Source organism: Zalophus californianus, chromosome 11 (assembly GCF_009762305.2).
Source record: "Zalophus californianus isolate mZalCal1 chromosome 11, mZalCal1.pri.v2, whole genome shotgun sequence".
Taxonomy (NCBI): domain Eukaryota; kingdom Metazoa; phylum Chordata; class Mammalia; order Carnivora; family Otariidae; genus Zalophus; species Zalophus californianus.
Window position 1 is genome coordinate 100,800,653 of NC_045605.1, and position 25,822 is coordinate 100,826,474.

At 43.6% G+C, this 25,822-nt stretch overlaps 2 protein-coding genes across 2 annotated transcripts; one reads left to right on the plus strand and one right to left on the minus strand.

Annotated features, from left to right (window-relative positions):
• Positions 1 to 239: 239 nt before the first annotated feature.
• Positions 240 to 1,179, minus strand: LOC113914717 (olfactory receptor 9I1). The gene is given in 2 exon segments (XM_027580180.2): positions 240 to 728; positions 730 to 1,179. Coding segments are annotated over 2 exon segments (939 nt in total).
• On the plus strand, positions 443 to 25,822 carry LOC113914716 (olfactory receptor 9I1-like). The gene is made up of 2 exons (XM_027580179.1): positions 443 to 530; positions 24,864 to 25,822. Exon 2 carries the CDS (start codon positions 24,881 to 24,883, stop codon positions 25,820 to 25,822), a length of 942 nt encoding a protein of 313 aa, XP_027435980.1. The 5' UTR covers positions 443 to 530; positions 24,864 to 24,880.

A 25,822-nucleotide genomic window follows, 5' to 3' on the forward strand; every position in this document is an offset into this window, starting at 1 on the left:
AAGATTGTTGTGTGCTAAGGAATGGACTGGAGGCAGGAGAGCCGGGAGGAGAAAAAAAACACCATGGGATTGCTGGAAATGAATTTTGCCATATTTGCAGTTTTCCTTCTCTGCCTGCTGATACCCATCTACCTTCTGTCTATTTATGGGTCTGATTTGCATATAGTGTTGGTACCTCTTAGTATCTATTGACATGGGAAGAAAATGGACCAAGAGGAGAGAGGTCCTGTCACTCCTATCTACACACTCTGGGACACCTGGAGTCTACCAGTGACCTTTCCGAAGGCCGCTTTCACATCCTTCTTTCTTAGGCTATAGATCAGAGGGTTTAGTGTGGGGATGACCACAGTGTAGAAGACAAACACGACGTTGTCTTCCTCCAGGGACTTGCCTGAGCCACTCCGCAGATACATGAAGATGAGGGTCACAAAGAAAAGGGCCACAGCAGTGAGGTGGGAAGCACACGTGGAGAAAGTTTTGGCCTTGCCACCTGGAGACTTCACCTTCAGAATGCACTTGATAATGAGCAGGTAGGGTATCAGAATGACCAAGGCCTTGGCCAAGATCACAAAGTTGCCAAAGAAGACAATGACAATCTCTGTGTTTGTTGTGTCACAGCAGGCGAGCTTCAGCAGGGGTAGGAGGTCACAGAAGAAGAAGTTGATCTGATTGTGGTCACAGAAGGAGAGGGTGAAGATGCATGTGGTACTCAGGATGGCCCCTGACATCCATCCCACAGACATAGGCTTCCACCACCAAACTCCAGCAGATTCTGGGATTCATGGCTACAGTGTAGAGCAGTGGGTTGCTAATAGTGACACAGCGGTCATAGGCCAGCAGGAAACACTCTGTGTCTGCACAGATGGTGAAGAAAAAGAACTGGGTAGCACATCGGCCAAAGGAGATGACCACCTTGCCTATGGCTGGTGTGGCCAGGATCTGAGGGGTGATGAGTGAGGCATAGCAGGCATCCAGCAGGGAGAGATGGCTCAGGAAGAAGTACAAAGGGGTGTGGAGTTGGACATCCACTTGGATCAGAATGATCATCCCCGCATTTCCTAGAAGGGTGATGATATAGAAGATGAGAAACATCAGGAAGAGGGGAATTTCCAACATATGGTAGTCAGTAAAGCCCATGAGAATGAACTCTGTTACTGTGGTGAGATTATTCTCGGTCATGGATTCAATGTTGACAATTTACCTGAAGATGAGAATGAACAACAGCAACAACAAAATCCCAGAACTGAAGGGCAGATTCTTTCTCTCTATGGTAGAAGTTAGCTTTCTATTTCTGGGCCAATTTATAGAGCTTGTTTTTGAGAAATCCTGTACCTGGCTGATTCTCCTTGGGCATCTATGTTCTTCTGCAGTTTTGGGAGCTGAGCCCTGAGCTGCTGTTTCTGCTTCAAATTAATTCTGGTTTGTATTTGGAAGTTTCTGTGAAAACCAGAGACACATAGGCAGATTTGGGGAGAACCTGGTCAGCCTGTTTTTTAATCCCCATGGATGCTGAAGTGTCCTCTATTGCATACCTTCTGCTTGATCATCCAGTTACTGGATGAGTCTCCATTTGTGGACAGTTCTACCTGCTAATTCTTATTTTGGATCTGTATTCTCTCTCTCTTTATCTCCCACACATTGGTTTTCATTTTACTCCTTCCAGACACAGCAAATTTAACTCCTTCTCATAAAAGGCTTTCAAAAGTTGGAAGATGATGAATCTGCTCTTTATGTTGACTGTTCCCTCATATTACCCACTGATGGGTTTTTTTTCTTTTTTTCTTTATATTTTTATTGTTATGTTAATCACCATACATTACAGCATTAGTTTTTGATGTAGTATTCCATGATTCATTGTTTGTGCATAACACCCAATGCTCCACGCAGAACGTGCCCTCTTTAATACCCATCACCAGGCTAACCCATCCCCCCCCAGAACTCTCAGTTTGTTTTTCAGAGTCCATCGTCTCTCATGGTTCGTCTCCCCCTCCGATTTACTCCCCTTCATTCTTCCCCTCCTGCTGTCTTCTTCTTCTTCTTTTTTTCTTAACATATATTGCATTATTTGTTTCAGAGGTACAGATCTTTGATTCAACAGTCTTGCACAATTCACAGCATTCACCACAGCACATACCCTCCCCAATGTCTATCACCCAGCCACCCCATCCCTCCCACTCCCCACCACTCCAGCAACCCTCAGTTTGTTCCCTGAGATTAAGAATTCCTCATATCAGTGAGGTCATATGATACATGCCTTTCTCTGATTGACTTATTTCACTCAGCATAACACCCTCCAGTTCCATCCACGTCGTTGCAAATGGCAAGATCTCATTCCTTTTGATGGTTGCATAATATTCCATTGTGTATATATACCACTTCTTCTTTATCCATTCATCTGTCGATGGACATCTTGGCTCTTTCCACAGTTTGGCTATTGTGGACATCGCTGCTATAAACATTGGGGTGCATGTACCCCTTCGGATCCCTACATTTGTATCTTTGTGGTAAATACCCAGTAGTGCATTTGCTGGATCGTATGATAGCTCTATTTTCAACTTTTTGAGGAACCTCCATACTGTTTTCCAGAGGGGTTGCACCAGCTTGCATTCCCACCAACAGTGTAGGAGGGTTCCCCTTTCTCCGCATCCCCACCAACATCTGTCGTTTCCTGACTTGTTAATTTTAGCCATTCTGACTGGTGTGAGGTGGTATCTCATTGAGCTTTTGATTTGGATTTCCCGGATGCGGAATGATGTTGAGCACATTTTCACGTGTCTGTTGGCCATTTGGATGTCTTCTCTGGAAAAATGTCTGTTCATGTCTTCTGCCCATTTCTTGATTGGATCATTTGTTCTTTGGGTGTTGAGTTGGGTAAGTTCTTTATAGATTTTATAGCCCTTTATCTGTTATGTCATTTGCAAATATTTTCTCCCATTCTGTCGGTTGTCTTTTGGTTTTGTGGACTGTTTCTTTTGCTGTGCAAAAGCTTTTTATCTTGATGAAATCCCAATAGTTCATTTTTGCCCTTGCTTCCCTTGCCTCTGGCGATGTTTCTAGGAAGAATTTGCTGCGGCTGAGGTCGAAGAGGTTGCTGCCTGTGTTCTCCTTTAGGATTTGGATGGACTCCTGTCTCACGTTTAGGTCTTCCAACCATTTGGAGTCTATTTTTGTGTGTGGTGTAAGGAAATGGTCCAGTTTCATTCTTCTGCATGTGGCTGTCCAATTTTCCCAACACCATTTGTTGAAGAGACTGTCTTTTTGCCATTGGACATTCTTTCCTGCTTTGTCGAAGATTAGTTGACCATAGAGTTGAGGGTCCATTTCTGGGCTCTCTATTCTGTTCCATTGATCTATGTGTCTGTTTTTGTGCTAGTACCATACTGTCTTGATGATGACAGCTTTGTAATAGAGCTGGAAGCCCAAAATTGTGATGCCGCCAGCTTTGCTTTTCTTTCTCAACATTCCTCTGGCTATTTGGGGTCTTTTCTGGTTCCATACAAATTTTAGGATTATTTGTTCCATCTCTTTGAAAAAAGTGGATGGTATTTTGATGGGGATTGCATTGAATATGTAGATTGCTCTAGGTAGCATCGACGTCTTCACAATGTTTGTTCTTCCAATCCACGAGCATGGAACGTTTTTCCATTTCTTTGTGTCTTCCTCAATTTCTTTCATGAATATTTTATAGTTTTCTGAGTATAGATCCTTTGCCTCTTTGGTTAGATTTATTCCTAGGTATCTTATGGTTTTGGGTGCAACTGTAAATGGGATTGACTCCTTAATTTCTCTCTCTTCTGACTTGTTGGTGTATAGGAATGCCACCGATTTCTGTGCATTGATTTTATATCCTGCCACTTGACTGAATTCCTGTATGAGTTCTAGCAGTTTTGGGGTGGAGTCTTTTGGGTTTTCCACATACAGTATCATATCATCTGCGAAGAGTGAGAGTTTGACTTCCTCTTTGCCGATTTGGATGCCTTTGATTTCTTTTTGTTGTCTGATTGCTGTGGCTAGGACTTCTAATACTATGTTGAATCGCAGTGGTGAGAGTGGACATCCCTGCCGCGTTCCTGACCTTAGGGGAAAAGCTCTCAGCTTTTTGCCATTGAGAATGATATTCGCTGTAGGTTTTTCGTAGATGGCTTTTATGATGTTGAGGTATGCACCCTCTATCCCTATACTCTGAAGAGTTTTGATCAAGAAAGGATGCTGTACTTTGTCAAATGCTTTTTCTGCATCTATTTAGAGGATCATACGATTCTTGTTCTTTCTTTTGTTAATATATTGTATCATGTTGATTGATTTGCGGATGTTGAACCAACCTTGCAGCGCAGGGATAAATCCCACTTGGTCGTGGTGAATAATCCTTTTAATGTACTGTTGGGTCCTCTTGGCTAGTATTTTGGTGAGAATTTTTGCATCCATGTTCATCAAGGATATGGGTCTGTAATTCTCCTTTTTGATGGGGTCTTTGTCTGGTTTTGGGATCAAGGTAATGGTGGTCTCATAAAACAAGTTTGGAAGTTTTCCTTCCATTTCTATTTTTTGGAACAGTTTCAGGAGAATAGGTATTAATTCTTCTTGAAATGTCTGGTAGAATTCCCCTGGGAAGCCATCTGGCCCTGGGCTTTTTTGGGAGATTTTTGATGACTGCTTCAATTTCCTTCGTGGTTATAGGTCTGTTCAGGTTTTCTATTTCTTCCTGGTTCAGTTTTGGTAGTTGATACATCTCTAGGAATGCACCCATTTCTTCCAGGTTATCTAATTTGCTGGCATAGAGTTGCTCATAATATGTTCTTATAATTGTTTGTATTTCTTTGGTGTGGGTTGTGATCTCTCCTCTTTCATTCATGATTTTGTTGATTTGGGTCGTTTCTCTTTTCTTTTTGATCAGTCTGGCCAGGGGTTTATCAATCTTGTTAATTCTTTCAAAGAACCAGCTCCCAGTTTCGTTGATCTGTTCTACTGTTCTTTTGGTTTCTAGTTCATTGATTTCTGCTCTGATCTTTATGATTTCTCTTCTCCTGCTGGGTTTAGGCTTTATTTGCTGTTTTTTCTCTAGCTCCTTTAGGTGTAGGGTTAGGTTGTATGTTTGAGACCTTTCTTTTTTCTTGAGACAGGCTTGTATTGCTATGTACTTTCCTCTTAGGACAGCCTTTGCTGCATCCCAAAGATTTTGAACCATTGTGTTTTCATTTTCATTGGTTTCCATGAATTTTTTTAATTCTTCTTTAATTTCCTGGTTGACCCATTCATTCTTTAGTAGGATGCTCTTTAGCCTCCATGTATTTGAGTTCTTTCTGACTTTCCTCTTGTGATTGAGCTCTAGTTTCAAAGCATTGTGGTCTGAAAATATGCAGGGAATAATCCCAATCTTTTGGTACCGGTTGAGACCTGATTTATGACCTAGGATGTGATCTATTCTGGAGAATGTTCCATGGGCACTAGAGAAGAATGTGTATTCCGTTGCTTTGGGATGGAATGTTCTGAATATGTCTGTGAAGTCCATTTGGTCCAGTGTGTCATTTATTTTATTTTATTTTATTTTTTTAAAGATTTTATTTATTTATTCATGAGAGACAGAGGGAGAGAGAGAGAGGGAGGGAGAGAGAGAGGGAGAAGCAGAGGGAGAAGCAAGCTCCCAGGGAGCAGGGAGCCTGATGCGGGACTCAATCCCAGGACCCTGGGATCATGACTTGAGCCGAAAGCAGACGCTTAACCCTCTGAGCCACCCAGGCGCCCCAGTGTGTCATTTAAAGTCTTTATTTCCTTGTTGATCTTTTGCTTAGACGATTTGTCCATTTCAGTCATTTTTTTCTTATTATATAATTATTCTCATGTGGTCAAAAACTGCTTAGTCGGATGGTATTAAGAAGATGTTTAATGGTACAAACTTGTAACTGGCAGACATGAGTTCTAGAGATCTAAAGTAGGCAGAGTGATTATAGTTAACAACATTATATTATAAATGTATTATAGTCAACAACATTGTGTTACAAACTTCAAAGTTGCTAAGAGACTAGTTCTTAATTGTTCTCACCACAAAGAGGACTTAGTAATTGTGGGAGGTGGTAGAGGAGTTAGCTAACACTATACATATGGTAATGTATAAATATATCAAACCAACACATTGTACATCTTAAACTTACAAATTGTTATATGTCAATGATACATCAGTAATAATAAAAAAATAACTAAAAGTCTTTCTCTCCACTTTAATCTTTGCCATTTTATTTTATTTATTTTTTTAAGTTTACTTATTTATTTTTATTTTAAGCAATCTTTACACCCAGCATGGGGCTCGAACTCATGACCCCGAGATCAAGAGTCTCACGCTCTTCTAACTGAATATGCGTGCACCTTTAATCTTTATCATTTTAATCTTGGGAGCCTCCTCCAGCTCAAATCAGAGGTCACTAGTGAAAGAGAGACACTGACGTATCATATAAAACATGGTTTCCTGAAGCTGTTTCCCCCACCTGACTCCAGCAGCTAGGTTTGGGGATGAGTCAAGATCCGTGGTTGTCCCCTCTAGGACAGACACCAACTAGCTGAGTCACTTTTAAAATTCACTTTCCCTCCTTGGGCTTTATTTTCTGTTCAGCAAAATGGTAAGGCTAGGTTATATGATCATTAAAGTTCTTTTGTCTCTCACAAAGCATGATTTGTAGGTCTAGCTATATGGGTTAAATGAGGCTTTTTAAAGGACTTTCCTAATATCTATACTAGAACGCACATACTCTTTAGCTACAAATTACTGAGTAAATAAAATATGCAGGTACTATTTCAAGTGATTTATTACCTATGGGATCTTAGGTCTGAAATTGAGTTAATTGTACTTGCCAGTTCCTGAGAAGTCATCATTACTGATCAAGGCAAGGCTCTTTTTCACTTAATTCTTTATTCTTCCTTCTCTCTCCATGCCCAATCCTTCCCCCGTTCCTCATAGGTATCCAGTCTAGTGTATGCAAAATATATATACTCCCATGTTTAGTCCTTTCATAGTGATTTAAAAATATGTGTGCCTTTAAAAAAATACAGTGATTTTGGTGTAGTTTAAATTTTATATACAAGGTCTTGTGCTATAAAACCTATATTTTTTTCTTTTCCCACATACACTATATTTTTGTGATTTGTCCATGTCATGTAGCTACATCTAGTTTGTTATTTCTGGTTTTGCTATGGTCTTCCTTGGTATGCTTACAGCACATTTACTTATCCATTCCACCAAACATGTTGAGGTTTTGCAAAAATTATGTTATTGTATCCTAGAAACAATATGTGTGCCTCTTCGAGGGCTGTTATAGTATCTATTTATTTTATTTATTTATTTATTTTTACCGGTGAGGAATTTGAACTTCTGGGAGATGAATTTGTTTAAGGTGACCCACTTTAATAAGCGGAAGAGCTGGGTTCTGAATGATAATGGTTTGCTGGCGAATTCTGTGCTCTTAGCTATGAATTCGTTTTGCTGCTTTCCTATACTTAAGCACATCTCTATGATTCGTGAAATCAAAGGACTCTCCCTGCAGTTGTTTGGGTTATCAGATCCTTCTTGCTTTCAAACCATGAGAGAGCTTGGCTAATTTCAACATCTTTCTCACCCTCTAATTCTGAAACTGAACATAGACCATTTTCTGTCCATCTCGTGGGGAAGTCCTGGGGTTCCCTCTGATTCTGAGCCAAGACTGTTCAATGCACATGACCAAGGAGTAGCTGGCCCAGATCACTGGGGTAGAGATGCAGCGACACTGGGTTTGTCCTACACGCACGCTAGGCCCATCTCATACTCTGACTCTAATTTTTCCAGCAGCCCCGAAAGTTGGGTACAGCCATGACTATTTTGTGGATGAGCAAAGTGAGGGTCAGAGATGTTAAGGAGGCTGCCCAACTTGCCAGACGTCTGGGAAGAAATAGAAGCAACATTTGAATCTGAGACTTTCTAACTTCAAATTCTGTGGTCTTTGCTTCACATTATGCTGTCCTCTTAGGGGAAGCAAATAACTTTTTCTGCAGATCCAAGGCTCAACTTTAAAACTCATCATACTTCTAAGACTATTAGACATATACTCAACTTTCTGGGGAAAGAGGACTAAGTTTGACTTTGGAGTATTTTGGTGGTCCATGTCTTTTCTCTCTGGAGGGGATGGGGAGATGGTCTTACCCATGAGGAAGACTTCAGAGAAGAGATGGCTCCTAAATCTTGTGCCTACTTTCACTTGGAACCTTCTCCCGAACTCTTCTTTCTCTTTCTTCCAAAGGTTGTATCCACTGGGGATCATGAAGAAGCTCCACAAAGCTAACTTTCCTCACCTTATTGGGATTGGTCTAAAAATATTGTGGAAAATATTTCCTGAGCTCTTGCCCCGAGTCAGGTAGCATGCTAAGCACTGTAAAGGCTTTATTTCATTCCAGCCTGGTAGCATTAGAAGAGAAGAATATTTGTCTTTATTTTACAGGGGAGGAAACTGAGGTTTGCAAACATTAAGTATTTTGCCTGAGGTTTCACAGCTAGAAAGAGAAGGTGTTTAGATATTAACCCTGGTCTCCCTTAGCTCAGAATTGGGGTAAGGCACCACTGTAGTGGGCTGCTCTTCCTAATCTTAGTAGCCATTTGTTGAGCATCTTCTCTGTGCCAAACAGGATGTGAGGCATCCTGTATACATAATGTCATATAATGTATATGTATACACTATGTATATAATGTATATAATTCTCACAATGACCAATGATAGAGGCATTATTTTGTCCTGGAGGAAACCAAAATTTGAAGAGTTAAGTAACTTGTCCAAGGTCACATGGCTAGTCAGTGAAAAAGCCCAGATTTTTTTTTCATTTTTTATTTTATTTTTTAAGATTTTATTTATTTATTTGAGAGAGAGAAAGAGAAAGAGAAGGAGAGAAAATGAGTAGGAGAAGGGGAAGAGGGAGAAGCAGGCTCCCCACTGAGCAGGGAGCCCAACACGGGACTTGATCCCAGGACCCTGGGATCGTGACCTGAGCCCAAGGCAGACACTTAACCAACTGAGCCACCCAGGCGTCCCTAGAGATTACTTAACAAAAAAAAAAAAAAAAGAAAAAAAAAAAAGAAAAAAAAAAGATCTGGAGTGCCTGTGTGCCTCGGTTGGTTAAGTATCTGCCTTTGGCTCAAGTCAGGATCCCAGGGTCCTGGGATCAATTCCCGTTCAGGGTCCCTGCTCCATGGGGAATTTGCTTCTCCCTCTGCTGATCCCCCTGCTTGTGCTCTCTCTCTCTATGACAAATAAATAAATAAAATCTTTTAAAAAAAGTAATCTCTACGAACAACATGAACTCATGACCCTGAGATCAAGAGTCATAGGCTTTACCAACTGAACCAGCCAGGAACCCCGAGAAAGCCCGGATTCTAACCCAAGTCTCTTATTCCAAAGCCAGAGCTCTAGTACATATGATTAGTCCCACCTCCAGCGTAATCACAGGTAGTACCGTAATTTACAGTGAAGTCTTGGGTCTCAGTTTGTAGTCGAGTATCCTACCCCCGCCCCCATGAAACTGTTTATATATGTATTTTTAAGTTTTTATTTAAATTCCAGTTAGTTGACATACAGTGTGGTATTATTTTCAGGTATACAATATAGTCCTTTCACACTTCCATAAAACGCCCGATGCTCCTCACCACAAGTGCGCTCCTAAATCCCCACCACCTATTTCACCCACCCCCCACCCACCTCCCCTCTGGTAACCATCGGTCTGTTCTCTATAGTTAAGAGTCTGTTTCTTGGTTTGCCTCTCTCTTTTCTTCCTCTCTGAAAAAGAAGGTGTGCTACATACATACAGTGGAATATTACTCAGCCATAAAAAGAATGAAATCTTGCCATTTGCCACGACCTGGATGGAGCTAGAGAGTATAAGTTTAAGTGAAGTAAGTTAGCCAGAGAAAGACAAATATCATATGATATCACTTATATGTGGAATTATTTTCTAAAGTTTACCTAGTGACACATACAAACCGAAAGAGATTATAGCTAGAGGTTTCTAAAAAAAACTTTTTTAAAGACCCAATCTTACTTGTGTATTTCATACAAGAGCTGAAATCCCAGTCTGAATGTGGTCCCATTAGATGACAGGTTCCAATGACAATGGCCAAATTCTCTGCCCAGGTTCACCTTCCCTAGCTCTCATGCTCCTTACTTCAGAGCTAGCACCCTCTCAACATTACCAAAGTCACAGTTACACCTTAATTACCTGGTGGGATAATCCAGTTGGCTTCGTCTTTGGTTTGGAGTCAAATCTAGTTCATTTAAGCATTTTGCAGTAGGCAGCTGAGATTGCCCAGATAGCTGAATGTAGCTGACAGACTCTAGGTTTCTTCTTACTAAGCAAACCATGCGAGATATTTAAAATGCTTTGGGGATGGTTTTGGGGGAGGGATGCGGTGCACACAAAAGTTGTCCCCGAATCACGTGTTGGCAATTGGGACAGCCTCCAGGCTCCCAGGAACAGCCAGCCTTGTCAGGGAGAACACACTTCAACGGGGGCTCATTATCTCATCTCTCCACACATCTGAGAGGATAACAAATCTTGTGGGCTATCATGGCAACTCCAAACTCACGTTAGGCTCAAAGCTCATTTGCAGTCGCCGTAGGGAATGAAGCTGGTTCTTCTTTGCCACTGGCCCTACATGTCCTGCTGTCCCGGTCAGTCAGTGGTTCTGCCAGGACTCCTGGTGAAGTCCTCTTCACCCTGCATCCACCCTGTACCCAAACCTTGAATCAAGTCTCATCTCATGGTCTGCTCAGAATTTCATTACGAAGGATGGATTCTTGGTTCCGGGGCAATGAGGCTAATGCGGTCTAAACATGCTTCCCTTGAAACTTTCTCTGGCTATTCCAGCTCTCCTCTCTCCCCTAGTCTCTGAAACCCACCCTGCGTGTGTTAGAACCACACACTGTGGCATTGAATTCTAGTTGTCTTACACTGTTAATGGCTATTCCTCGGTGGTTAGTCTTTTTTTTTTTTTTTTAAAGATTTTATTTTAGTTATTTGACAGAGAGAGAGGGAGACACAGCGAGAGAGGAAACACAAGCAGAGAGAGTGGGAGAGGGAGAAGCAGGCTTCCTGCTGAGCAGGGAGCCCGATGCGGGGCTCGATCCCAGGACCCTGGGATCATGACCTGAGCCAAAGGCAGACGCTTAACGACTGAGCCACCCAGGTGCCCCCCTCGGTGGTTAGTCTTATTGCCCAGCTCGACTGTAGGTTTCTGGAGAATCTGTCTTGCTTCCTCCAATTACCATGCATTCTGCTTCCGGAGAATCACTCCCATGCCCTGTATGCTTTCATCCACTCATCAGTGTAGGATCGGAACTTTTTCAGCGGGGTCTCAGAGAAGCCATGTGCCCCATTCACTCGAAGTAACAGGGCAGGGGTAAGACCCCTTGATAAGTAGCAAGCACTCAGGCTCGCCAGGGTGGTTCTTGCCATTGCAGATGACAGATGGAGCAAGAATATATGACAGAGAAGGAAGGCAGCCACAGACCAGGACTCCTGGTGGCACAGGGAATTCTATCTTCCAACCCATTTTTGTACAATATTTATTATCATTTCCTGTAATTAAAAATCTACTAAAATATCTGTGTGGTAAGAGGGTGAGTCCTGTATTACAAGTGTTTCCTATAGATGATAGAGTGGCTATTGGGACAAGAGAGAGGAAAAGGAGGGAGAATATGCCAGCAATGATAATATTCCATCAAACACCCCCTGGGGAATTTGTGGAGGTGGGTGATTCCATCGTATTTATTACCTTCTCTTGGTGACAGGTTGGAAAGATCTGGAGTGCTTTGATGTATTACGCTATTACTCTTGTTGTTGTTCTTGTTCATATCAAGCCTAGCGCTCTTATTTTGACTTTGGGGAAGAGATGTGTCTTAGGTTGGTTTCCTTAAAAAAAAAGGATGTGGGACAGGGCTTTGGGGGCCAGTGTGTCACTGAAGGAGCAATCGTAGGAGAGACCTGTTGGGGAGTGAAGGAAACAGAAACTAGCTGAGCAAAGATACAGTTTCTGGTGGAGGCTAGCCTGATCCCTAGGGCAACTCTGGAGTATAAATTATACCCTAGCTCAGTTCTGCCTCGAGGCAAGGGATTTGGCCTTCTGCAGCCCATATTGATGGTTTACAGACTGTGGGCTGCCCCATAGAGTAGGGGTGGGACCCCCTTTGGGGAGGTGGATCGCTTGGCCGAGGAGGGCACTACTCCAGAGAAGCCTGCAGCTGTGAGCTGTTAGCAGCCGAAGCTACAGGAGCTGCAGGTGGCTGGGCTGATCTGGAAACCGGGATACTCAAGGATGCTCTCTGCTCCTGACAGACTTTTGAGTATGTACAGCCAGGGCTTCTGATATTATCATGTGGAGTAGAGACAGCCCAAGAGGGCAATAAGAAAGATGTTTCAGTGCAATCCCTATCACAATTCCAGTGATATATATATATATATATTTTTAAAGATTTATTTATTTATTTTGAGAGAGTGAGAATGAGAGAGAGAGAGAGCACGAGAGGGAAGAGGGTCAGAGGGAGAAGCAGACTCCCCGCTGAGCAGGGACCCCGATGTGGGACTCGATCCCGGGACTCCAGGATCATGACCTGAGCCGAAGGCAGTCGCTCAACCAACTGAGCCACCCAGGCGCCCTCCAGTGATACATTTTTAAAAGATGTTATTTTTTTATCTGAGAAAGAGAGAAAGAGCATGTGCAGGGGGAGAAGCAGACTCCCCGCTGAGCAGGGAGCCCGATGCGGGGCTCAATCCCAGGACCCTGACACCATGACCTGAGCCAAAGGCAGATGTTTAACCTACTGAGCCACCCCGGCGCCCCTCCAGTGGTATTTATTTCACAGAAATAGAATAAACAATCCTAAAACTCATCTGGAACCACCAAAGACACTGAATGGCCAAAGCAATCCTGAGAAAGAGTGAAGCATCACACTCTTTGGTTTCAAACTGTACTACAGAGCTGTAGTCATCAAAACAATATAGTACTGGCGTAAAAATCGTTATATAGACCAATGGAATAACTAGAAAGTAAGGCTTCTTTATTTTTATTAAAGTATTGCCACACAATATTACATTAGTTCCAGGGGTACAACATAGTGGTGGGACGAGTCTGTGCTCATCTCGAGCGTAGCTCCCGTCTGTCACTATACCATGTTATTACACCACCACTGACTATATTCTCTATGCTGTACGAGTGAGGCTTCTTAAGATTCCATATGTAAGAATGTCATACAGTATTTTCTTTGTCTGACTTATTTCACTTAGGATAATGCCCTCAATGTATACCCATGTTGTCACAAATAGCAGGATTTCCTTCCTTCTTCGGGCCAAATAATATTCCGTTGTGTATATAGCATATTTCTTTGGCCTCCCTATAATCCATATTCCTTATAGAATTTGGAGAAACTGTTTGAAACCTACATCCATTCTATAATTTCCCTACTAAAATTCCTCCATTGATTTCCCATTGCCCTTAGAAAAACCCTAATTTCTTACTCTGGCCTATGAGCTCATATGTGATCTGTCCTCTGTGTACCTCCCTTCGTCATCTCCTACTGACCTCTGTCTATTCCTTGAGAGCCCAGCTGATCCCTGCCTCAGGCCTTTTGCACTTGTTGTTGCCTCTTTCTGAAAGGCTCTTCAAATAAGAAGATGCTCTTGTGTGTTCTTTTCATCCTGGCCCTAGTGTGAATGCCTTATCAGAGACCATTTCTGACTTCAAGTGCCCTTTCTCTGCCACTCCCCCAGACAGTTCCTATCACATCATCTTGCTGTATTTGTTTATAACCCTATTTTCTGTCTCTGCCTATCAGAATGTAAGCTCCAGGAAGGCAGGAATTTAATCTGTTTTGCTCACTGCTGTATGGCCAGTGCCTAGAATGCTTCCTGGCGTACACTAGGTGCTCAAATATTTGTCAAACAAATGAAAGGAAAGATCCTTAAGTTTCTATTATTCAGTCAGAAAAGTCAAACGTTCTCCTTAGAAGAATGGGAAAATTAAACGAATGCTAAATTTGCAAAAGAAGAAATAAGTATCCACTGGTATGAACAATGTTTAACATCACAATAAATACAAAAATTACAATTTATGTAGCCCTGAGCTACATTTTTTCTTGCATAATCACTAAATATTTAAAAGAAGATCATGGTACCTATATTAGCAAGGTTCTGGGAAGCAGGCTCCCTCATACGCTGTGGAGCTCTGGGGAGCATCTTACAGTCAGTTTTATTATTTTGTATAAAGACCCTCACAAATGAAAATGCCTTTCTCCCCGATCATCCTGATTCTAGGAAGTTACCCCACAGAAACAATCATTAATGTTTACAAATATCTTGGTCATGGCACTGTTATTTTATAATAAAAAGTTGAAAATGTCAAAGTGACCCAAATCATTTAGGTGTAATAGGATACTTTGGATGTGAGGCGCCAGGGTTCGAAAGTGAGCATCTCCCAATGCACGTGTTTGCTTGGGTGGGTTGCACGGGGTGGAGATGAGGAGGGCCACTGTTGTACATGGCAAGCCAAGGAATTTCCCCAACTTGGACCCCCACAGAGGTTCAGGGAGGTGAAATATCCTTGGTGGCCTGGGTTGGGGAGGTGGGCTTGTGCAGAACTCGCCCTAAGGCAATGAGGGGTCTTCCTGGTGGGTGGGGCCGCACCATTGGTGGTGAGTATTGGTGTTGGTCGTATAAGTAGCAGACCAAGGAGATCATATCCATCCAAATGCCTTGGTGGATGAGGGTGGAAGCGGGGAGTGATTTAAGAAGTAGCCCTTTGGGGCAGAAGCCGATTCCCTGTGACGTCGCATGTACTGTGGCGAGCCTGGGAGTTCAACACCAGAGCTCAGCATGAGGGCGTCTCTGTGGGACGGGCAGGGGTTCTAGGAAGTCTTGAGATGGGGGGAGTATGCATCAAATGTGACCTCATGGAAAATGCTCAGGATATAATGCTAAGTGAACAGCAGTGTTGGGGATGTTTAAATGTTTAAAGTTTCCCCATACGAGGTTAAGAAATACCATATATCTTTTAAAAAATATATGCACAGAAAACTTAATTGATATTGGAAGTCCAAAATAATGAACCAACAACTATTGGAGTTCAGCAGGTTTTCCAAGTGAAAGGACCTGCATAAATGATTATCAATAGCCTTCTCTATGTGAGCAGTGATTGATAACACAATACGAGGGGAACCTAAAGGCCCGAGGAGGGAACTGAATGAATGGAAAGGAGGTGTCATGTCTCATGGGTGGTAGGGGCTTAGCGCTGTAAGTACGTGTGTCCTGTGTATAGCAACAAGAAATACCACACATCTTTATTAAGTCAATGCTTCTAAATTGCATCAATGTGCCCCAATTCCCTTTTTGTCATGATTAAGGCTATTAAAATGTTATACATAATATGTAATATACTTCTGTCCCCCGTGAGTCTCTCCTCTACCCAAGGGTTTTGAGAATTTCCACATACAAGAAAATCTGGGGATGTCTTTTGCCTTCAGGTTATCATGACTACCCCTGAGATTGTTCAAGTGCGTACGGGACATCAGACAAGGGCAACTTCACGGCCTTTGTGGCAAATTTGGGAGTCAGTTTTTCTTTTCCTGTGGTTGCCTGGACATTTAGGGTACAGAGTCTTGCGGCTCAATGGCTCCAACATCATGTGCAGCCCGACGAGAGGCCCCACCACTTTCCACGGTGTTGGTGTGGACCATAGGTCCCTCTCACCTGGGTAGCTTTAGAGCAGTTACATTTTCTCTTGTTAACTCACCTCAGTGGGACAGTATAGAAATAGTGTGTCAACTTTAATCCTGATTTGTAAACATATGTGTAAAATTTCTGTAGAAAAAAATTCCGGGAGGATATTCAGAGTACCAGACCCTGTTCTGTGTGTCTTATATGGGTCACCTGTAACCCCCACGTCATCCCAGGACATAACTCACTTACATTTCCTACACAGAGGAGGATTTGAACCCGTGCAGTCAGGTGCCAGGGCTTATGGGCTAAATAACTATGTTCTAGTATCTTTCCTTTTGTTAACAGCAACTTTTGGAGTGGTATGATTATAGGGATTACATTTCTTCATTTATACTTTTGTGACCTCATCCAAATTTTGTCCTACGTGGTTGTATTTATAATCAGCCAGCATCTACCAGGGAGTACAGGATGGTGGTTATGAGCCAGGCGTGTGGGGCCAGCCTCCCCCGGTTCCGATCCCACCTGTGTGACCACGGGTGGTCACTTCACCTCTTTGAGCCTCCGCTTCCTCACGGGGAGAGGAGAACAATAGTGGTGTCTTCCTCAGGGGGTCGTTGTGGGGAGCCCGTGATGAGTTACCCTAGATAAAACTAGTGTGGTGTGCTGGGCACTGCTCAAAGGCCTTTATGTATCGATTACTCGATTATTCATATTAGTTGAGTAAATGAGTCTGCAGGCTGCTGGGACTCCACATAATCACGTATTTCATCTGAGCCCTCACCATGAGACTGGTCCAAAAGGGTCACTCTGAGGACAACCCCTCAGAGAACAGAATGCAGTGGTATTTCCCCCCTAGCCCCCCCCCACCCCCAAATGAGACTTAATTACGGAAGGGACTGCCAGACAGGACAAAGTGTGAATGGGGAGGAATTGAGACAGCTAACTTTGCGGGAGCCCTTTTCTGAAGTTTTCTCTCCTCCGGGACGAGAGGAGCCTAATTAGCAGCTTAGGGCCTGATTAGAGAAGCCCCATCAGCGACAAACCCCCCTGCCCTGGTCTAATTGCCTTCCTGGAACGCCCAGGGTAGGGTGGGGAGGCAGGCACCTATGAAGAGGTGTTCCTGTGTTTGCTGGGGCTTGAAAGCTGCAGGTGCTGAACATGCTTATTCCTCTGGTCCCCTCCAGCCCCACTTAGACATCACATTCTGCTCTCCCCCGTGGCCCAGTCTTCTGGCTTGGTCCTGCTGGAGGTGAGTGTGAGCAATAGCAGATCCGAGAGAAAATGAACCACAGTCTAGATGCAAAGTGTACCTGACAACCTGAATCTTGGTTTTCTATCATGTAAGATGGGTTTACCTCTTTTTTCTTTCTTTTTTAAAAAGGATTTTATTTATTTTAGAGGGAGAGTGCGAGAGAGAGTGCAAGAGAGAGAGAGAGAGCACGCATGCACAAGCAGGGGAGGGGCAGAGGGAGAGGGAGAAGCAGGCTCCGCACTGAGCAGGGAGGCCAGTGCGATGCGGGGCTCCATCCCAGGACTCTGGGGTCATGACCCCAGCCGAAGGCAGACGCTTACCCGACTGAGCCACCCAGGCGCCCCTATCTCTTTTTTCTTGAGGGGGGGGGGCCAAAGCTAGTACTAGCTGAGAGTTACTAGTTGCATCTCCCCCTTGCCGTGATGCAAGACACTTAGCCTTTGGGGACTCAGTTTCTTCATCTGTATCATGGGACTGGTGCTGCCTCTCACACCTGCTTCAGATGATTGCTTTCAAAATGAGAAGAGACACGGTAGGTGAGACCACATAGAAAATGAAGGCTGCAATTTAAGTATCGGGGGTTCTATTAAGAAAAGGGGAAGAGCAAGCAGCTCCCTTCTTGAATCTCTGAGAAACTTGTAACTCTCGGGTAGGTGTTGGGAATGCCGTGGTACTGGCATCACAGAAAGAACTGTGATGAAGCTCTAAGTGGGCTCTAAAACAGAGCAATCTCCTCGGTGGGAGATTTACTTTCCCCATCACTGTGATTTGTCAGGAAGCTCAAAGACCAGTCATCAGCGCTGCTGCAGAGAGGGTTTCTGTTGTGGGTGGGAAGTAAATCTAGATTCCCACAGGCTAGGGTCCGTGAAGCTACTTTTGGTGGGTGCTTGGCTGAGCTCCGCTAAGGCAAGAGAGCGGAGGTCTCTCATTTAGGACTGGTCAACTGGGCACTGACTTTGGGAGAGGCTTTAAGGAGATCGGGGATGAAGAACCCCATCCAGAACAAGAGAGACCTGATGCTCATGCTCATGCTTTATAAGGCTAGCTCAGTCTAGGTGTCCCCATCGCCACAGCCTTTCCCCTTCCCCATGCCCCTTTAAAGGAAGGCAGTCCATTGGTCCTCACCACTCTCCCCGACGTGGAGAGCTCGAGCAGTTGTGGGCATCAGAAAAGCAGTACCACGCCTCTGCAAATGAGTAGCCATCCCAGCAAGAGAGAGTGTCTTGTTGGTCTGCAAATCTGGGCTCTAGTCACGCCCAGCCTCTCCCACCAGGAGTTTGCTTCTAGGCAAGACCCACCTCACCTCGATGCCTCTCTTTTCTCATCTCTGCTTACCCCACCTGAAGGCAGAAGGGCACAACCATGACCTTTAGAGACTCCTTTAAGTTCCAAGATGCTACTGTATGCTCAGCCCAGGGAGGAGAAGTGTAAGAGATTTGAGGTCAGCCTTTGGATAGACTTGACATGCCATTCTCGAAGTTTGTTGCCAGATCGCAAAATGAGGAAGAACCTCCAGATTTCCACTTTTCAGGGCATCTGCCCCACCTCCCATCTGTGTCACGATGACCCCCACGGTGAGGGGCTGTGGCAGTGGGGAGGTGGAAAGGGTTCTGGATCCCAGCTCTGGCTTTTCTTTGTAGCCATGTGACTTTTGGACAAGTCTGTTGACCTCTCTGAGTCCCCCTTTCCTCATCTGAAAATGGGCTGTGTGAGGATGGGATGAGATAATGGGTGTACGATATTCTAAAATGAGGGATCATGAAAGTCATTTGTAATTTTGGGGAGGAGCTCACACCTTCCCTTGTGTGCAACAGAATCAACGTCTGTTGAACACGTGACATGTCCTCTCCTTTTGTCCTGCAACACTCCTGTGACTTTGGTGGTTTCATGTCCATCTTCTAGATGAAAGAGCTGAGGCCAAGAGACGGTAAGCAGCCGGCTGGGGTCTGACCCTGCTGTGCTAGAACTTTGAAGCGTTCTCGTTCCGTGACGACATGCTGGTTCTGCCTCGCTGCTATTTTCAATGAGGCTTGCCAGCGAAACTTTTCCTATGTCTTGATGAGTTTAAATCCAACTAGAAAATGACCAACTGAAGGTTTTTTTGTTTTTTTTCTGGACAAGTTTCTGAGGACCCTATTTTGATCTCTGGGTTGAGCCGCTTTGTAACCTGAACACAGACAGAGTGTGGGTGGAAGGAGCTGCTATGTTTTTCACCATTTAAACATTCTGAGGACCCAAGTCTCCACCCCTCCCCACCCCCCCCACCGAACACTTTGAGTAGCAGTCAAAGCATCTGGTACTTCATTTCTTTGTTCCTTTTTCCTCTTCAGGTCATCACAAACAAACGATACCAGTTCTATTATAGTGGCAGAGGGAGGGTAACTGTCCTCCGTATCTCTTTAGTTCTATATATTCATCACGACATCCCCAGTGTCCAGAACACTGCCTGGCACAGAGGATAAAGGCAGATCTTTTATAAATCTTTGTTGCACACCTCCAGCTGAGGAGCAGTGACCACAGAACTTTAGGCACATCATACCACCTTTGTATCTTGCCATTTTTAAATAACTTTGAACCTGCCTTGGAAGATCTAAGTGGATTAGTTTTGCTGAGCTATATAAATACTCCTCAGATCTATGGCAGGATATTTTCCACAGCATGGGCTCTTATAAAGATGGTGTCTAGGCAGTTCTAACAATCCCTTCCCAGTGCAAACTTTTTACTTTTAAAATCATCTACCCAGGGGCGCCTGGGTGGCTCAGTTGGTTAAGCGACTGCCTTCGGCTCAGGTCATGATCCTGGAGTCCCAGGATCGAGTCCCGCATCGGGCTCCCTGCTCGGCAGGGAGTCTGCTCCTCCCTCTGACCCTCTTCCCTTTCGTGCTCTCTATCTCTCATTCTCTCTCTCTCTCGAATAAATAAATAAAATCTTTAAAAAAAAATCATCTACCCATACATTCTCTCGTGTGATCCATAGTGGCCTCTAGGCTCTGAGGCCAGTGTTCCTCTGCTCTAAGATGACAGGTGGAGTGTCATAAACACGGAAGTCTGCCAGGCTTTCTTTCCTCTGAAGCCCCTGTTAGTTTTCTGAGGTTCCGTGGACGTTTTAGGGGACCATCCACAATCTCAAAGAGCAGGTGATCTTGAGGTCTTTCTCCTTTAGCTTTGGAAACTGTGAGAATTACACGTCGTAGGTGTGTTTACTGTGGGCAGTGGGTCTCGAGCATATGCGAGGAATGTGGGGGAAAGATAACCTAGACTTACAGAGGTCCACCAAGGGAGGCCTGTCTGGAAGTAAATTATTTCTGTGTTGGATCAACAGTTAGATAACAGATCACTGAGAATGTGAAATGTCGATGTTGCTCAACACCGTGGAGCATGGTGGGTTCATGGTGGTATTAAGGATTCGCTTTCTTCCTGTGCATCCTTAAAAGTCAGCAATTTCAGCTATTTTATGGGCTTCAAAAACAGGAAATGGCTGCTTCAGTGATCTTTTCATATTTCTGAGCAATTTAGTTTATCTAGGTTGCCTGGGACGAAATATCTTCCTCTGGGGCCACACTGAGGCAGGCCCTCCATGGGTCTTCTCCCTGCCTGAAGATTTTTGTGGAGCTGCTATGTGTTTTCCTTAAACTTAATCGTTAGGAAACCAGCTGACTGTTCTAGCTAGAATTATCAGTCATTTTGAATGGGTTCAGGAATTTAGACAGTGTATCAGAGGCAAGGAGGACCTGTTTTTGGAGGGGTTGACCTTTCCGGCTCATCTGCAGATCGGCAGATGTTCAGCAACTTTGGTTTTCTTAAAAATTGTCCTCTGCCCTCTGCAAAATGGTTGATACTCAGAAGAATCACATGCAGCTGTGTTTTGAGTGAAGGGTCCCTCTATGCTGCTCACCATCTCAAAATGGAGGCCCCGGTCGTCCTGGGAATCTGGGTTTATAAAGATTTCAGGAGCTGACTACAGTAGCACAGATTTGGAGGCCTTCCTAAGCTTTCCATTTTCTCCCTTGAGCATTTGCCTTTCTTCGTCATCCATAGATCTGTCTGATTTTGGTTGAACCACTGTTTGTGCACTGCCTTTCCAGAACCCATTTGGCAAAGTCTTCTGGCGGCACTCTTATCGGTCTGATGATGATAGGGCTACTTATTCTAATTGTGCTGGCATCTGGCAAACAGGCAATTTTATTTTGCATTTATTTATTCATCAATACTTCTTTCCAAAAGAGACTTGAAGTGGCTTATAAAAATGCATGGCACACAGTAAGATACAATAAATTAAAAATGAGGGATGAGATTTGGGCAAAGTGCAGGTGGGTAGATGATGATGAGGAGCCAGGAGCAAGGTTGGTTCACACAGCTTTTGTCTAGCTGCTGTAAGCTACGCTAGAGGTGGACGGCTCCTTGGTGGCTGCATACTCCTCGTTAGAGTCTGATTTGGACGGGAGCCCTTGTGCACCCTTCTACCCTCCTACCCCTGCAGAGGAGACATGACAAATAGAGGTGTTACGACAAAAGGGGGGACATGTGCAGTGTTTCCAACTCAGAATTGGAACAATTTTCCCAAAATCTTTATCTGACTTATGTTGTTTTGCTCCTTGCCCAATGTAGTGGATAATTTTTGTAAAGCTGCTCAAAAATTCTGGGGATAAAAAAGGTGTTCCTTACGTGATAGCTCATTATGACCATACTCAGGAGGAAATGGATAGCGGCTGGGGACACAGCGGGGGACCAACAGATGTGGTTCAAATCCTGGTGTAGTGGGTTTTACCTCAACCACATTACTTCCTCTCTGCAGGCCTCTGTCTTCTGGTCCATGAATACGGACAATGACAATATGGCCTGGGGTGGGGTGTTGTGAGAAGTAAGTGGGGCACTTGATGTGAAGCACCTAGAACAGTACCCAGCACACAGGGGGAGCTGTCTTCCTATCATTATTTATTTATTTTAGAGAGAGAGAGAGAGAGAGAGAGAGAGAGAGAGTCGTTTGTTTTATATCTTTTTTTTCTACTTTGTGTTCTTTATTTTATTTTATTATGTTTTGTTAATCACCATACATCACATCATTAGTTTTTGATGTAGTGTTCCATGATTCATCGTTTGCGTATAACACTCAGTGCTCCATGTAGTACGTGCCCTCCTTAATACCCATCACAGGGCTAACCCATCCCCCCACCCCCCTCCCCTCTAGAACCTTCAGTTTGTTTCTCAGAGTCCATAGTCTCTCATGGTTCGTCTCTCCCTCCAATTCCACCCCCGCTTCATTTTTCCCTTCCTACCATCTTTTCTTTTTAACATATAATGTATTATTTATTTCAGAGGTACAGATCTGTGATTCAACAGTCTTGCACAATTCACAGTGCTCACCGTAGCACATACCCTCCCCAATGTCTATCACCCAGCCACCCCATCCCTCCCACCCCCCACCACTCCAGCAACCCTCAGTTTGTTTCCTGAGATTAAGAATTCCTCATATCAGTGAGGTCATATGATACATGTCATCTTAAGTTCCAGATTCGGAATTTAAGAGTAAAATCACATGGTATTTGTGAAATCATATGGGATTTGTCTTTCTCTAAATGACTTATTTTACTTAGCATTGTACCTTCTAGGTCCATCTATGTTGCTACAAATGGCAAGATCTTATTTTTTTAAATAGCTGAATAATATTCCATGGTATGTGTGTGTATATATATATATATACACACACCACATCTTCTTTACCCGTTCATCTGTGGATGGACACTGGTTTACTTCCATATCTTGGCTATTGTATATAATGCTGCAAGAAACATAGGGGTGCATCTATCTTTTCGAATTCGTGTTTTCATTTTCTTTGGGTAAATACCCAGTAGTGGAATTAATGGATCCTATGGTAATTCTATTTTTAATTTTTTGAGGATCCTCCATGCTGTTTCTTTACACTGTGATTGTAGGCTGATCATTAGACTCTGATACTTCAGGGGCTTCTCTCTGTATTAGGAAGTTGACACTTCTGAACAAAGCTGCCTTGAAAATGTCTCACGAGGACCTGAAAAACTCCATTTTTTGTACTGGGAGTTGGGTGGTCCCGTGGTGATGATTTGTGTCTTCATTTTCTACTGGTTGTGGATAAAAGTGTTCAAATAAGCGTGAATAGTTATCTGATCCCCAGCATTTCTGCTAAAATGTCACCTTTTCAACGAACCTTCTACTGGTCCTGTTTAATAGCCCCTTCTTTACTTTGGCTCTCTCCATTCCCCACACCCTGGTGTGTGTGTGTGTGTGTGTGTGTGTATGTGTGTGTGTGTGTGTATGTGTGTGTGTGTGTGTTTGATAGCACTTGTCATCATCTATCATGGAAAAAATATACTTCTTTTTTTAAAAAAGTATATTGCATATGCCTGGCTCTCTGCTACAATAGCTGCTCTACAAGGGGAAAGATCTTTGTCTGTGTTGTTCTGAGCAACCAGAAGAATGCGTGGCACATGGTAAATTCTCAGTAGATTCTCACTGAATAAATAAATGAATATAGTCTTTCTCTCTCTCTCTCTGCTTCCCTTTGGTCAGGATGATTTGTGTGAATTTCTTTTAGAACACAGCAAATCATCGTTTTGGCTGAAGGTCAAGATTAGATTAGGCTGTAAGGGGGGGGCGGAAAACCCTCCTAAATATTCACATTGTCAGGAATTCAGCAGGGGAAAAACACCAGATGCTGACCTTTATTTCATCCATAGATCAGCTTTTGTCAAACATTGATCAAAGTTCCATTTTCTTATGTATCTGAAATCCTATGAGATCTTTCTCAAATTCAGTTTTTATTTCAAGGATGGAAGGAGGACAAAAATAACCACCTTTGAAGTCCACATTCAGTATTCTCATTACCCCAAATCATCAGCATCCAAAGGTGCAGAGACAAGATTGTCCAAATACTTGGCAAGAACTCTATCTGTATTAGAATTCTAAACTCAGTGTGATGCCTTTGTCCTTTAATGAGCTGTGCAGGCTAATTCTGGAATGGCTCGATTCATGTAGCTCATTGACTGATAATGATCTGGCATTTAAAGAAATGGGACAGGTCCTTTGGAATAAGAGGAGCATTTGGAAACCAGGCCAGGCTGCTTGGCAGTAATAATGAGGAAGAAGAGACTTGGCAGGCAACAGGTTGTAGAGGTTCTAACGGAGCTTATTCTTCATGGCTCACTCTCTTGCATCCAGCTCCATTGTGTTCACATGCATATCAAAACCAACCACAACGAAAGACAGAGTTGATATTGGGACGCCAGGGGACTGTGGACTTGGAGATAAAAAGATTCCAAAACGTACACGAACCTAGGAGCACGTTACTCTGTTATTGCAGAATTTAGGAAAAATAATTTCTAAGTGTGTGAATCAGACCGTGTGCTAAGAATGGTACATCTCTTATGTTCTTCACAACAGTACCGTGACTTTGGAGTTGAAATTCCTCTTAGGCCAACAAGAAGACTGGGGTTCAGAAAGATGAGTTAACTTGTCCGAGGTCTCAAGGTACTTGAACCTAGGTCTGTTTCAAAGCCTATGTAGTTAATACTATACCAATAGGGTTTCTCCATCAAAAGGGTGGTTTCTGGCTCTGTAGTGAGGCTGATGAAGGTTTCCAATTTGGCACCTATCAGAAGTTTGGAAATGCCTAAGGAACAGAGTTCTAGACCCAGCTTTGCCTCTTTGCTATGAAATCATGAGCTAGTCACTTCACCTCTTTGACCCTCATGCTTCTCTCAAGAATGGGATTAACAATATATGCTCTGAAGGATTTCCAAAAGATCAAATGTAATAAAGTTTGTAAAAAATGTAAAGTGCTTGACAAATTTACAAGATTATTATCATTGTTGAGAATGATCACCTTAATTGATCTTTAATGAGATTTTATTTTTTTATTTCAGCGGACAACCTAGGATTCATGATGGAGAATGGCACCGTGGTGACAGAATTCGTTTTGCTGGGGTTCCAGCTGCCGGCGGAGTTGCAGATGGGCCTCTTCTTTGTGTTTCTGGTCCTTTATTTCATAACCATGGTGGGCAACCTGGGCATGATTGTGTTGATTCAGAGAGACCCTCGTCTCCAAACCCCCATGTACTTCTTCCTCCGCCATCTTTCCCTCCTGGATGTTTGCTACTCCTCTGTCATTGTCCCTCAGTCGCTTGAGACCTTGGGTACCAATAAGATGGCCATCACCTATGAGCGCTGTGCCACTCAGTTCTTCTTCTTCACCCTCTGTGCTAGCACTGAATGTTTCCTTTTGGCTGTGATGGCCTATGACCGCTATGTGGCCGTGTGTAATCCCCTCCTCTATGTCACTGCCATGACACCACAGACCTGCCTGGGGCTGGTGGCTGGGGCCTATGCCGGTGCCATGGTCAATGCTGTGATCCGCACTGGGTGTACCTTCTCGATCTCCTTCTGTAAGTGCAACCACGTGGACTTCTTCTTTTGTGACCTCCCACCCCTGCTGAAGCTTGCCTGTAGCGACACCAAGTCACGGGAACGGGTCATCTACCTCTTAGCTTTCTTGGTGATTACAACCAGCATTTCAGTGATTCTGATATCCTACTTTTTCATCATTCAGGCTATCCTGAAGATTCGTACAGCAGGTGGCAAAGCCAAGACTTTCTCTACCTGTGCTTCTCACATGATCGCAGTGGCTCTTTTCTTTGGGACACTCATGTTCATATACCTGAAAGGTAACATGGGCAAATCCCTTGGGGAAGACAAGATTGTGTCAGTATTTTACACTGTGGTCATCCCTATGCTGAACCCAGTGATCTACAGCTTGAGAAACAAGGAAGTGAAGGAGGCTCTGAAGAAAGCTCTCAATGGGATGACAGTTTCCCAAGTAGACTAA

Bases quoted from the DNA above. Each gene is read 5' to 3' on its own strand.
- LOC113914716 (XM_027580179.1), top strand. From the start codon at position 24,881: ATGATGGAGAATGGCACCGTGGTGACAGAATTCGTTTTGCTGGGGTTC.